The 14,657-nt window shown below is 35.1% G+C and overlaps 1 protein-coding gene across 2 annotated transcripts; it reads left to right on the top strand.

Moving 5' to 3' along the window:
• Positions 1 to 2,615: 2,615 nt before the first annotated feature.
• LOC136819472 (uncharacterized) lies at positions 2,616 to 14,395 on the top strand. 2 transcript variants are annotated; one of them, XM_067075705.1, is made up of 2 exons: positions 2,616 to 3,146; positions 11,473 to 14,395. In XM_067075705.1, the coding sequence occupies exons 1-2, from the start codon at positions 3,001 to 3,003 to the stop codon at positions 13,565 to 13,567; spliced, it is 2,241 nt and encodes a 746-aa protein (XP_066931806.1). In that variant the 5' UTR covers positions 2,616 to 3,000; the 3' UTR covers positions 13,568 to 14,395. The 2 variants fall into 2 exon arrangements, with proteins under 2 accessions (XP_066931806.1, XP_066931807.1); XM_067075706.1 differs by lacking the exon at positions 2,616 to 3,146 and adding an exon at positions 3,684 to 3,842.
• Positions 14,396 to 14,657: the final 262 nt, after the last annotated feature.

Raw genomic sequence — 14,657 nt, 5'->3', positions numbered from 1 at the left:
CAAATTCGTCACTTTTGCCCGACCGAATTTTTGGGCTGGGAAAGAATTTTTTTTTAACTTGACCAACGACCGATATTGTGTTACTAGTGTGGAACTTAACATTTATTATTACATCAGTAATAATAAATATATTATCAAGCCATTGTAGTTTTAATTTAGCTTGTTTGTGTTTATTAGGCAAAAGAACTCGTTTGAAAAGAAAGTCATTTTATTTGTTCTGTTAAGAAACATCCCTGGAAGCGTTTACAATAGAAAACTACAATAGAAATCTTTTTTCTGTTGAAATAAAAAAATCTTGCTCGGGGATTTAAAAAACGGGTACTCTTAGGTGCCAAATAAACGGCCCCCCCGCATGTTAATTTTTCGACTTTTTTCCAACCCTCCCCCGGACCTTATTAGGACCCCCCCCCGTTTATTAATTTTTGAAAAAATTCCCAGCTACAAAAAGGAAAATTCCTTGTTTTACTCTAAAAAGCCTAAATTTAGTCTGTTTTGACCCTTTTTAGGGTTTTTAAAGGTCCATTTTCCAACCCCCCCGGTAATAAGATCCCCCCGTTTATTTAATTTCAAAATTTTTTCCAACCCCCCCATTTATTCGAACCCCCCCGTTTATTTGGCACCTAAGAGTAAAAGCTTTGAGCGGGGGAAAAAATCGGGTAAAAGTTTTGATCGGGTGAAAAAATATCGGGGAAAAAATTCGTCGGGGGGAAATTTCGTCACCCCCTCAAAATTTTCGTCACTTTCCCCGACATTTTTTTCCCCGATAAGGTATTCCCTTTTTCAGTGATAATGTGTAGACGATAGGATCGTCTAGGTGCGAGGATATGAAATTTGCGTTTTTGCGCAACTAATTTTCGAAATTAGTCGAAATTCTTTCATTTTCCCAGGAGTGTTCGAGAATTTATAGTAAAAATTGCATTTCGCGCAACTAATTTTCGCGTTGGATATCCAGAAACGCGAAAATTACTTCCCGCGAAAATTAGTTGCCTTAATGTAGTCAAGAATGAAAATAGGATATTCTGTTGAAGTGCCTCCACATGCCAACATATTTCATATTGTTTTATTTTGATTTCAAGAGTTTTTGCAACCCTAGTTTTGGTTATTTTTGGAGTTTGAACTTCACGACCTGACATATTAGTAGTGTCTCTACCAAAAAGTCTCACGCTAAAAAGAATAGATTTCCTGCATTTCGAGTTAAAAAGAAATTTGACACGGTCAGTCAAAATTCACTTTTATTAATAATGTACATGGATAGCAAATTCTATTGTATACAGCTAAAGCATCCATTAGGGATGTAAATTATAGTCAGGCACCCAACGTCGTTTTAACGTTCATGTAACGTTATATGAATGTTAGGGATGACATATGAACGTTGATACGATGCTCTGTGCTCGTTGGGTTCCAGTGAGGATGAGAGTTCAGTGTCATTTTCCATCAGGTGAAGTTAAAGGGTCTTTTTTTCTGACCAGGGACAAATTTTCAAACAATTTTTTTCCATAATGGACAGGGTTCTTTGATACGGGGATTTAAAATTTAGTAATAGGAGACTAGCAAATCACACTTGGCACCTGTTCCCATGTTTTGAACTTTTCCGGGTGGGCTATTATCTAAGGGTCAATTTCAAACGGTTAATCAGTCTCAACATTTAAACTTTTCCAATAACTTTCCGTCGGAAAAAGAAAATGGTAGAGAAAATGAAATAAGCCTCTAAATCTCTGAGTGGGGTTTAAAATACTTTCAAAAATTACTTAGACATGGGGTTGGGATATATGGGGGTTGGGACCGAATCGAAAAATTAGCGGGGAACTGTTTAGAACTTTACACGGCACCTGTGAGTACCTAATAAAGTAATGACCCAGAGCACAAGTGTTATCTCCATGATATAATTATTTCATAACCTCTTACATAATTTGTCTTGTTTTTATTTATTTTATACCTACAGTAAAATCAATAACCATCACTAGACATTTTTAATATGTTTCTTTGTTCGATAGTTAAAGCTTTCAGCTTTAGAAAGCACGAAAAGACACGACCTGGTTAAAGTCCTTTAATGCGTTTTCGTGAAACAAATCCCTACTTGAAAAAGTTAAAATAACACAAATGCAGCTCGTCTTAGTCCATTGGTGGTCAATATAAGGAATTGTCAGTCCTGTTATATATCTTGCGTATTGCTTATTTTACAATTTTTTCAACAAGTATTAATGTTGTTTCACCTGTTTTTGTGTTAGAGTTACAGTTGACTGTCGATAATTCGAAAGCGTGGAATCCTATTTGTTCAAATTACAGAGAGATTTGAATGGTAGAAGTGTTTTAAAATGGTTTCTCCTTGATGGGGACGGTGAATAAGGGAGGGTCTTCTGTAGCATCAAGGGCACGGTAACCGCTTCATGGTGCGCCCTAGCTATGAAAGGCATCCTAAAGACAGTCTACTAAGAGAGCTAATAGACGGAAGACTGAAATGAACGGAGTGGTAAGCACAAAAAACTTGAGAGGAGGCTGCCGGAAAAAATAGTTTTGCTAAAAATTTCGACTACAGTTTTTTTACCCAGACATATAAGTTTTTGATAATTTGAGAAGCGTTGTGAGGATTCCTGCTACACTACACATCACACATCACAGTGATTCACAGAGTTTACTATGGGGTTATAATTAATTGAAATATTTTATCTGACTGTTTGTAAATTCTTTCAATTAACTATTTATTTTGATATCTTTATTAGGCACTGTAAAATTAATCTTGAGCAGTTGTATTAACTGGTTTGGAACGGTTAGCTAGCAGTCAAAACTTGGAAGTTTCGCTATCGATCAGAAGCTCATACTGGTCGAAGTTTTAAAGTCTGAAATTTCTACCGAGATTCGTTTGCATCTAACTTACCAACCGTCCGGATTCAGTTTTTCAAAATTTGCAACCAACCAATCGTTGAAAGAGTTACCACAGAACAAAGAGCCGAAAGGAGCCGAACTTTTTAAGGAAAGGAGACCCTTTGGTGGGCACACATAATGGTTTTCTTGAATGGTCATTTCACTGGTGTAGCAAGCCATAAACGTAGACTTTCTCTCCAACACCAATTGAAGAAGAAATCGTTCCATGCATCATGTCCAAGCATCGCAGCAATACCCGACCATCCTCTCGACGTCCAAGAGCGGTGAGTTTCATCGTATATCTTTCTTCTTTATATCCACTGAACTCAAATCTGTAGCCTGCAATGAACATGTCAATAGAGACTATCAACATGGAATAGATCAGCTCAGCTTTGAGAAGTCTTATTATGTATGGTTATGTATCTGCCTTTGCTAGAAAATAACCAAAATTTCAATTTCAGTCTCCATTTTTGAGTTTTCATATCTCTCTGTTCTCTCTGTTTATGAGAAATGTTTTGCGGAGAATTTGTAAGTAAGCAGGGGTCCTACAGATTATAGTGTGCTGCAAACATACAAACTAAAAAGGGTGAAATCAAAAGATGGCTTAAAGGAAAAACTTTTTATCTTATCACAGAATGGAATACATTCCAAGCATACAAAGCCCCATTTGTCATTTTTGTTTCAAAAAGAAAATTAACCCCAGGCACACAGCAAGGTTTAATTAAGAGCGCTGTTGAATTCACCTCAGGAAAACGATGGATTTAATTAAGCGAGCAGATCATCTCTCATGATATTGTTTCCATCAAATTTGATACTTGGCATTTAAAAAGGATACAATATTTTGTTTGTGTATTTGTCAGCTGATGTGGATTGTCAGGTTTATGATGGGGATTGTCAATCGTGTTTGTGGTTTGACATGAACTACATAGCAATGTAACTGAACTCTCTTGTCTGAGATGAGATGAGAGGCATTTTATAAGGTAAGCTGAAGAAAGTATCATTGTTAGTCCTTGAGTGAAATAGCGAGGTTAAGTGCAAGGTAAAACTTGTTTTTGGGTAAGAACCAGTAAAGTCTTGTCAAGGTTCAGTCTATCAAAGTGTCAAAGTGAGTCTAGTCAAATCCAAAATAGCCTGGTAAAATCTAGTCACTGCTAAAAATAATTTGGAAATTTATTGCAACGTTTGTTTCGGAAGGGGAATTCAGGCTAAAAGTGGTACGGGGTTGTACCGCTGGACAGGAAACAGATTCGCCTGTCCCTGAGGCAACAGAAGACACCAAAAATTTTTTTGGTGATAATTAGTGAAGATTAAGGCTAATTTTTAGTAGTTTCTGTCCCATCCCATTCACCTTTTTCGAAAGTCTTGGCAAACTCACACAAGTTCCATTTTCCTCTCTCAGCGGCGATCGAAAAGGCTAGTATTCCCGTGGGACTTATAAAAACGTATAACAAGCTCTAACAGATAAATATACGAAATGGACCTTCTCAGACACTGCTAAAATGCAAATAATTTTCAAAATACAAACAAGTTTAGGTCTTGTTGTGAAAAATTGTTTGGATTTTAAACTAATTGTCGTTGTGGCGTTATACACAAATTTTAGTCTAAAAATCAACTCATTATTTACACATTAAAGGTAGAGTAGCTTTTATAAGTCTGGATTTATTCGTTAGAGTACAGTGGCGGATTAGTCTTGGTATACATGTAAGGTAGTAGAAAAGAAATGCTTTCAGTTGACTCTCCCTAATTCGAATTCGAAAGGGGAATCTTATTTGTTTGAATTACCGAGAGAATCAAACTATATAAAGCATTCAAGATATTCACAAACGTTTTAAGATTCCAAAACAAAAGTTTGTCGCTATTGTTTAATTTCAAAATTAGTGGCAAACACCCTGTTTTTTGAGTTTTTTTTTGTAATTTTTGTAAAACGGAACGTCATGAATATCACGAATTTTATAAGGGTTTCACCTTGGCGGGTACTGGGAATTAGTTGGAATCATAGAGATTTGAGTTGTAGAAGTTCCAATAAGGAAGAGTCTGGTCTGTTACATTATCTCAAGTTTGTTTATTTTTGATTTGGATTTAAAGGTTCCCTCTAGTCTTATTCCATGGCTACAGAAAACTCTCTCTAACTCGAACCTCATGATACGAATCCTTCTGTAACTTGAACAGTGGCCCCTGCTGGTGTCCCTTTATGATATGCTTGGAGAGAATATGAACCAAGGGTGTTTAGGTTACATATTGCAAGTAACTGCAATTGATGAGCTGTTATAATTCGAAATGTCAAGTAGAAAAAGAAGTTGTTCGAGTTATGGAAAGTTTGAGTTATAGAGGTTAGTTTTCTGAAGAGTCGACAATATTTTGATTAAATTCTTTTGAACCGATTCAATTTTCTCAGACTATCGGTTTTCCACTCCAGCTTAATATCCGTAATATCCACGTCCGCTTTGTACTTACACTGATTATATAATTGAGTAATTAACTAAAATTAGCTAATTATAATAATTGAAAGGGTATTGTCAATGTACTTCGGTTGTTTATCCGGAATTAAATAAGTAAGGAATCTTCTAAGGTGGAAATCTACCAATTTCTTGCTTTCTCTCTATTTAGAAGTTTATTTCTAGATAGATTCCTGTCTGTTTTTATCCCAAATAACCAAATGTAGTAAAGCATAACTCGGTCAGATGAAGGAGAAATATTAGCGTTGTTCTTCTGGCAAGGTAAGAATCCAATCCAATCAAATCGACCAGTGATTAAAATGTCTAAAATCAAGACACATTTTTCATCCATCACCTTAAGTTGCAGATCCTCCAGGGTTTTTTATGATGATGATTTTCGATGATATTTTAGCTTTATGGATTTGACCTGGAGTTTTTCCTTTAAAAAAGCGTAAAATAATTGAATAAAGTATTTGAATATCTTTTGATCGCGGCCAATCTTGACAACATTACGCAGCATAAGAGATCTCTTCAGTAACATTGTAGGTCATTCGGCTTGCAAGTTTCCATTCACGTAAGAAGTAGTGATTTGTAAATTACTGAAAATCCCTAATGGGTACATTATACACTGTAATGCCGCTTTCTATACGGGGGTGGGGGTCTAACGTCAAAACGTTTTTTCTACCCTATGATAAAAGAAAAATGACCATACGCAGGGTATTTTAAATAAACGATACCTCCAACATTTAGACGATTCACCTCAAAGAAAAGGGAATTTCTCTGCTTTCAAAGTCTACATTATGAGCGTAGTCGCAAGCTCAGTTAAATCCTTTTGTCTAATGAGATATAGCCGAAAGCTAAAGACAAGTTTTAAGGCATCAATTTTCTTGCCTGGGAATGATTGAAGATTTGTCTCTATAGTCTTTGGCTTTATCACATTGCTTTTGTCCAGGCAGGCATCTTAGTTTTAATTACCTTGAAAAAGACGTAAGTGGTCGAGTATCTTTGACATTCAAAATTCAATTACAGACTTCGTAGACTGATGATCTATCAATCACTTCTCTATATGCAAACCTTCATGATCCAAACTCTCGCTTCATTTTTTTATAGCCTTAAAGAGGTCTTTAGATTCCCACACCAAAGAGTTTCGTGGTTAAAATTACTCAATTTCCAAAATATGTTTGCTGAAAGCTTAGCAAACATTAAGTAGCCCACAAAAAGACAAAACATAGATTTTAATATTCTCATTCTCTAATTGGAAATACCACCAAAATACCTTTTTGTACCTCAATGTGTCATTTGACGAGAAATTTCAGTATAAAAGAATTCTAAGTAAGCCCTGTTGTTTACCAAAATTTAGCAAAATAGTTGCAACTTCCCGGTATATCTACTGGAAAATCCATCATTTAGCAAGACCTCTCAAGTCATGTTAGTTTGATATATTGTCTTGGTTGTAACCCACTGAATATTGAAAATGCATATTTTAAGTGATAAAAATCCTAATTTGACTTTCTTTCTATTGAGCTTCCTTACAGATTTTCAGCATTTAAAAATCTTACAAACTTGAATTATCATAGAAAATCTGACCTTGACCCATATTTGGCGAATTTCGATATATCAATAATAGGTTAATTTCAGGTTAGGTGATCTTTTTTTTTTTATTGATATCTACCATCGAACTCTAAAACAAAGATTGGAAATCATTGGAATGAATATTCTGTTTTTATCGTTAAGCCATCGATTTTCCACAGTATTGAGAAATGGCATGCACTCTATTGTCTTTTTTATTCATAAAATTTCTAGTGTTTTGAAAAACTGGCTGGTCGGCTGTATTTTATTTTTTATGAAAGTTGTCCATTCCAGCTTTGGTTTAGATTTCGATGCTATCCAGCCTACGTATGTCGCTAATGAGACGTTGAAGACGAATGATTATCATTAAACATTAGTTCGAGTAATGACTTGCTATCAGTGGCTTGTCATTATCTCATCACCAAGTCTCGCCCTTTTTAAGTCATTATGAGAAATTATGAGAAGATAGGTGCGAATGAGCCATGAGTAACAGTACCCAAAATAACTAATTTTTGCGTGTCAACTAAATTTTCTTTAGTAAGATTCAAAAGATTTATTCCCTTTTCTTTTTGGATTCTTCATGAGAAAGAATATATATAGGTTGAGAAAAATTCCCACCCAATTTTTGGTTCATTTACTTGACATTGGGACCCTATAGTGGTATATTAAATATTGTTAGAAAGGTACAGCACCTGACCCCGAGAATGTAGGTGAAATTTGAATCAGACCTGAAAGATGTAGATTTGCATTTTAAAGATACTGAATATTTTCAACGAAATTTTGAACTCCCAAAATCCTTTCCCAGGGGTTAGTTTCGTCACTTTTGATAGATAGGCCAATTTTTTTGGTCCTTGAAGTTGACTCCCATTTTCGTTATAGCCCCCAGAATGTAGGTTTGGTTTTATGGCTTTAAATCTAATAATAGTAAAATGTTGATATTTTTTCAATTGGATTAATTTTAACAGCAAATTTTAGAAATGTTTTATGCGAAAACAATATTCTAAAGAGTATTTTGTTATTCTGAAAATTGGATTTTTTCACTTTTTAACCCCCAGAATGTAGGTGAAAAGATTCGATTGTTGAGAATGGAATTTCGGTATGCATCGGAAATTATTGTTCTTCAAGTGAAATTCATATTTTAGAAATATACGCTGACAAAAAATTAACAAACATATTAATTTCATCGTGCTACAAATAAGGAAAAAGTAAAAGAAAGGACGAAAAGAAGAGACAAGAAAGTTGTTTTTATTTTGTAGGTTGAAGATTTTGTGTTGAAATATGTGAATAATGTAACAACACCCCTGCCTCACAGCCCCACTGGAACTTTTTCCCACATCGGGTCCAAAAATTTCTACTTAAGTATCCAAATTGGAAAATTGGAATAGAAAATCTATTGCTCCAAAGTTAGGCAAATTTTCTGATTGGGCTCAAAATGTGAACATTAAGCATCTCTCAGGTAGTACTTTCATGTTATGAAAGTACAACAAACAAGTTTTATATAATTTGACAGACTTTCTATGTCGGGTTATAAAGGCCCCCAAATTGTAGGTCAACTCTAACCCCAAAAGTTAGGTCAAACATTTTCGTCAAAATATCTAACTCAGAACAGTAAATAGTGAAATGGACTATTTTCCCCATTTCCTTAGTTCATTAGGACTAAGAAAATACCCTATCATCATAACTTAATTCCAATAGATTTCGATTTAGAGAGGATTTATTCAAAAAATGTCTCGATTCGGGTAATATCCAATCAACGTCCATTCAGATTTTCGTTGGAAAAAATTAAGTTAAGTTAAAATTTTCTGTCCAGAAATAATCAGTAAGATGTAACAGTATGCTCTGAAACAACTTTTTATGATGTTGATTTATCGTTAGACCTACAATGCTAAAAAATGAGAAACCTACATTCTCGGGGTTTACTACATTCTCGGGGTCAGGTGCTGTACGAGTTTATACTTTTGACACTTTCTATTTTTCCTGCATTTATTTATTCTTAGAATCGAAAATTATTTCATCATCATCTATGGCGCCTTTTCTTGAGTCTTTGAGTAGTATTGAAGATTTAACTGATTAAAGATTGTGTCAATGTTATCGGGAAAGGCTTCTAAGAACGCAAAAATGATCTTTTATTCAAATTTTACTAAAAAAAACACGAAATTGCTTGTGCCAGAGAGATTTCAAAAAGATTTCAAAAAGAATTCTTGACAAAAATTACACAAATTTATAAAACATGTTTTTTTCCTGATTGGGTTAAGAAATGTTATTTTGTTGGCTTGTTGCTATACTTCTTACATTACAAGTCAAAACGTGTCTATCTCTACACCTTTAACACTTTTAACACATTGGGTCAACTCGGTTAATCTATTTACCCGAAACCCTCGATTTTCCCCTATCTATTAAATCTGAAAATCAAACAGGTCCTTGTGACCAGCGATAGTAAATAATTACTGACATATTGGAGCCGCATGTAGGGAAACATTATCCCAACAATATACTTTTCTTTAATAAGGTTTTCTTAGATCGATAAATCTGGGCTTAAGAGCGCCACGACCCGTGCAACCTGTTTTTCAACCCTGTCGAAATAAAGAACTTTTAGAATGGCAATTTACTCATAGTTTGGTGTGTACGAGCATTTGATGATGTCATTTTATGGATGAAGCGAAAAGGTCACTTCAAGATATTCCAATATGAAAGTCTCATATCGAGAGTTACACTGATGAGACGTTTCTGAATAAACGCTACGGATCTTTATAGTATTTTGGAGTTTATATAGACATGGCTGTAAAAGAAGACCAAAGCTATTTGCCATGGAATCTTTTCTTAAACAGGGTCTCTTCAAACTAACTAGCCTAATTTCAAAGCCTCATACTTAATCAAATTTCTTTCCAAATCAATACAACTGACCGTCTCGACTTAATCACACTTAATTTTTTTTTAACTTATACCAGAAAATCTCCAAATACAATGAAGCTTAGCCAAAATATATTTCAAATTTGTCAAAACAATCTTTTTATTAAAATGTTAAAAAATAATATTTTTTTTCTATGGAAAGTTTAGTAATCTTTTGCCTGGAATTACTGTAAGAGCTTGTTTGTGGAAGACTGTTCGCCTGGATTTCGAGTTTAGGAGAATTTTCTGCACGATTATTGAAGCTTGAAAGGTTCTTATGAGCCCCTGTTATTACACATTTTTTATCAGAACAAACTACATTAGAACATAAGGTTTCGATGGCCAAGACAGTAAGAACAAATTCTTAACCTTTTTACCTTATTTCTTTACTTCTTAAATTTTAAAGTTTTTTTGCGGACTCGAAAACACCAAATTTCTCGAGGCATTGCACATAAATACTGGTATAAAATTATGAATATTTTAAGAACATATTTATTGTTCTGAAAACATAAAAAGTAAAGAACATATAGCGACTGTAGTGCAAAGGTAGAGCGTCGACTATGGTGCGGAAGGTTGTGGGTTCAAACTGGCCGAGTCACACCGAAGACTTCGTACTTAGTACAAAAAAATGATACTTGATACCTCTCTGCTTGACGCTCATCAATTAAGAGTAGGGTCAAGGGTAAGTGGAGCAATCCAGGGAGAAAGAGTGCCGCCCTACCCGTGCCGCCCTCCCCTTTCCGGGTAGATAGTAATCAAATGAGGATTCTTTGGTTTGCATTCGACTGCGGTCGGAGACTGCTAAGAGCACCCAAAAGCTTTAAGGTTTTGGACGTTCTTATAAAAAACGTGAAATATTGTTTAACAGTGTGATTAGAAGGGTAGAAGTTGCAACTCAGATACTATTTACAGCTTTCGAAACCGTTTCCACATTGCAAGGCATAAACTCCCCGATCCTTCCGGGTTTTTTTTCGCTAATTGGTTTGTGAATGAATACCTCCAAAAACATTCTAAACTCTTCCAAATTTAGATATTTCATTTTCAAAAACCTATATTGAATTGCATTCTGTCTTATGTTGACCTATACAATTCCTTTAAGCTCCAGAGGGACTTATGAACAAACTTAAAGTGCATCTTGATTGAAATGTTGTAATTTCAGCTAAATTTGGCTCAATTGCATACGTTATATATGATACACCTGGGTTAATCGACAATTGTTTCATAAAATCCATACATCATCTTTATGGATGGTTGTAGAATATCTTTTAAAGAGTGAGCCTTTTTCTTTTCTCCTAACCTAGGTTAAGTGGTATAGGCCGAAATTATTAAATCAGAGTGATTAAAGAAATCTTTGTGAAGTAACTTGTCTAATTCTAATGTTTGAAAGCTGGAAAGCTTTGTATTGAATAAAAGTTTTATCGTCAGTTTGCTGGTTTAGATTGCGATTTTTTTATTTATGATTTTAGGAGTTTTCTTAAGTAGGTCACATGTATCTTAAATAAAACAATTGTTAAAACTATTGTCCTTAATGTTCAAGGGAGTTTGAGTGAAAAATACGACAGTTTAGACCACTATAATGACGTAAAAAAATCCCATCCAACCAAAATATTCAGTCAACTCAAAGATGGCACATAATTTTGTCTTGCTAGAGAATTTATTAGGTATCTGTTGTCACAATCACAATCTGTTAATATGATATTTCATTTGATATTTTTAGGAATGGAATAATGGACTCCAGTAACCCTGATACACAACTGACGCCTCAAAGCAAAAAGAAAAAGAAATCGTGGTACAGCATCAGTCGCAAAACCAGCAGTGATCCAATCACATCAAAACACAAAAACGACCCACTAGCCTCTCCACTGCAAAGTCGATCCTACGAAAACGAATCAAGGCTAAAAGGTTATTTTGAAGGACACCACAGAGCTCATTCGCACTCGCCATTTTTAACAAGCTTTCGTAAGAAAGTCAGTAATGTGAAAAATGTATTCAGATCACATAGTCACCAACACGAACCAAGTTTCACCTTAGAAAAGGCTGCGTCTTGCTCAAATCTCCACTGGTCTGGCAGAACAGAGTCTAAAACTAGCTTCCTAAGTGACGATAATATTTTCGTTACTTTGACCCCGTCTACACCGGGTGGACCACGTACGCGAAAATTATCAACAGGGAGCTCCATCGGTTCGAACTATTCACTGAACTCTACGAAATCAGACGACGATGCAATTCACAGACATCAAACTGTAAAAGAGACAAGCGGCCGCACGCGTAAAGTCTCATGGGCGGGGGCGTACCAACCTTCAATTCGGGAGGATGATATTTTGAAGACTGGAAATCCAGAACGTCCGAATTCGACAACACCTGTCCGGCGTAAAGTTTCATGGGCCGATCAGACTGATTTCCCTTCACCTCGAAATTCTTTGCTCTTATCACAATCTCCGATCTCAGAAACTCCTCCTTCTCCTCGCCCAGCCTGGTTTCCCTCAGATGATGACAGTACAGAGACTAGTTTTGACATTGAAGAAGAAGACGAAGATAAGAATCCCGATTATCCCAATATTATTCCGATTCTTGAATCCGATTGGAAATTGATTGAAAATCGGATTTACGAGGATAGTAAAACGAATCTTTTCTATAATAACCGCAAAAATAATGCGAACAATGATGAAGAGATTAGTTTTCACAAGCCAGTTTCATTTCATGACAATCAACTCGAAACAATAGATGACGTCATAAGTAATAACGATTATCCAATGACATTTGTCAATACAGACAATAAAACAAACGGAATAGATAAAATAACTGACAAAAACAATCAAAAAGACTTCAACGACGGACAGCAAATTTCGGTTAAAAACAGATGTATTGAATTTGAAAACAGATCCAAATCATTTGATTATTGTATGACGAGCAGCTCAAACAGTGTTGATGGTCTCGTATCCGAATTGGAACGAGAAAAGGAAACCGATCTAAACAATAACATTATGAAATCAACAGCATATCGTACTTCATCAGTAGGAAGCAAACCTACTTACATCTATAGCGTGCAATCTTCAAAGGCTAATTATAATGAATTGGACATATACAAGAAGAAACGCACTCTTGGGAAGCACTTAAATAGTGGTATATCACAGAGAGAAGTTACACCGCAAATTGATTTGAATAACAACAATATTTTATCATCAATATCTACGAACAGTAATATTAAACCGTTGAGTAAGGCTGTCTCAAATCCGCCACAGACGCCGTCCAGAATGTTAGGGAACAGTATTGTGAAAAAACCGTATGCACTTGACGATCTTTATATATCAAGTCAGCCGGTGAAACATAACAAATCGAATGTTTTTGAGAAGAATTATTTAAACCATGCTAATCAACAACAACATAGAAATTATAAATTACCGCCGTCTCCGAAATATGGCGACAAACAGACACCATTAGTATCAAAGACTCCGCCGACGCCGACGGAAAATAAAGAAGTTAAATCCGTAACGCACGTAAGCGTCAACGAGATACGTGTTCTCGTAGAAGGAATTTTGAAACGTAAACTTGGAGATAAAACATTTGATGAAACGTTAGTGACGAGTTGGTGTAAAGACATTGTCAATACAGTACGAGACCAAGTAAAACTCATTACGGACACGAAACGTAAAGTTATAGCCTCAACATATATCGGGCCTAAATCACAAGAAAGTAGTGTTCACGTAGCTATCCAGTGCCAAAAACAAATGAATAAAGACGATTTTATTACGGTAGCCTATGAAAGCGAATCACTCTTTGTATGGGTATCATTAATGATGGCGAACTATTGATTGTCGATCAATATTTGTTGATTGATTTTAACTACCGTACCTATGGCCTTAAATTGGTTAACTCTCAATCAAATCTGATTGGAAAAATTTTGAAATGATGACGTAATGGAGCAATCGACCAATGTGTATTTAGGATTGCGATTGTAATATTTAGCAAAATTTTACCCGTCGCCGTTTTAAGTCGGTTAGTTGGTTGTAAGTATGTTTTCTATATAACATCGATTTTTCGTTCACACGGGTTGGTTGGCGTTATAAAGTAGGGCCTACAGCACGATTTTTGAGTTTTCGTTATTCCATTTATTTTGAAATTATACCCAAGTCTATTGAGGAGCTGTTTATAAAACGGGACGCAAATATGGAGTGCGAAATACATTCTGTTCCGTTTCTAATACTTCCCACAGTTCTTGTTTGTTTCCTACTAAAATTTTTTTATCTTTGTGCTTCCATAATTCGATTAACTTCATTAGATAAGTGTCATTGCTTAACAAAAAATAAGCTCCTTGTCTCGTCCGCACTCTAAGAAGAGCAGATTATCTCTCTAATATTATGATCTCGTTAATGTTGTTGCTTTTGTTAATATATTGATAAATGAATGTGTATGATGTATATAGAAAATTTTCTTTGGAACTAAATATTTATTCGCTATTATGTAATTAATCTTAATATAATAATATCGACAAATTGATAAGCAGTAATCAGTTATTAGCAGTTTAAATATCTATGTGGCATCGGCCCTAGGCTTCTGCTCATCCTCTAGCGAAAAACGTTTTTTATAGGAAGTATATCTATCTAAAGTTTCTACATAGGAAGTTTATACTTCTGCTTTAACATCTGTTTTGATTTTCTTCTTTTTTTCCGGACACACCCTGTAAAATATTGGAAATGTCCTCTGGATTTTAGAGCTGTTAATAACAAAACTTGAAGTACCCATTTCTTAAAAGCAGGTGATTTTCCAAACCTATTTAGTATCACTGAGACAGGGGTGTTTTTATCCAGTTTGTAAGTAAGAAATCGATGTATTCAATCCAAATTCTTGTTGGCGGCAATCACTGATACATAAGTTTGAATCTACTGTAACAAAGCTTCATAA

Source organism: Clytia hemisphaerica, unplaced genomic scaffold (genome assembly GCF_902728285.1).
Source record: "Clytia hemisphaerica strain Z4C2 unplaced genomic scaffold, Clytia hemisphaerica genome assembly, whole genome shotgun sequence".
NCBI lineage: Eukaryota > Metazoa > Cnidaria > Hydrozoa > Leptothecata > Clytiidae > Clytia > Clytia hemisphaerica.
The sequence above is the reverse complement of the archived record's forward strand: the minus strand, read 5'-3'. Positions and strand labels throughout refer to the sequence as shown.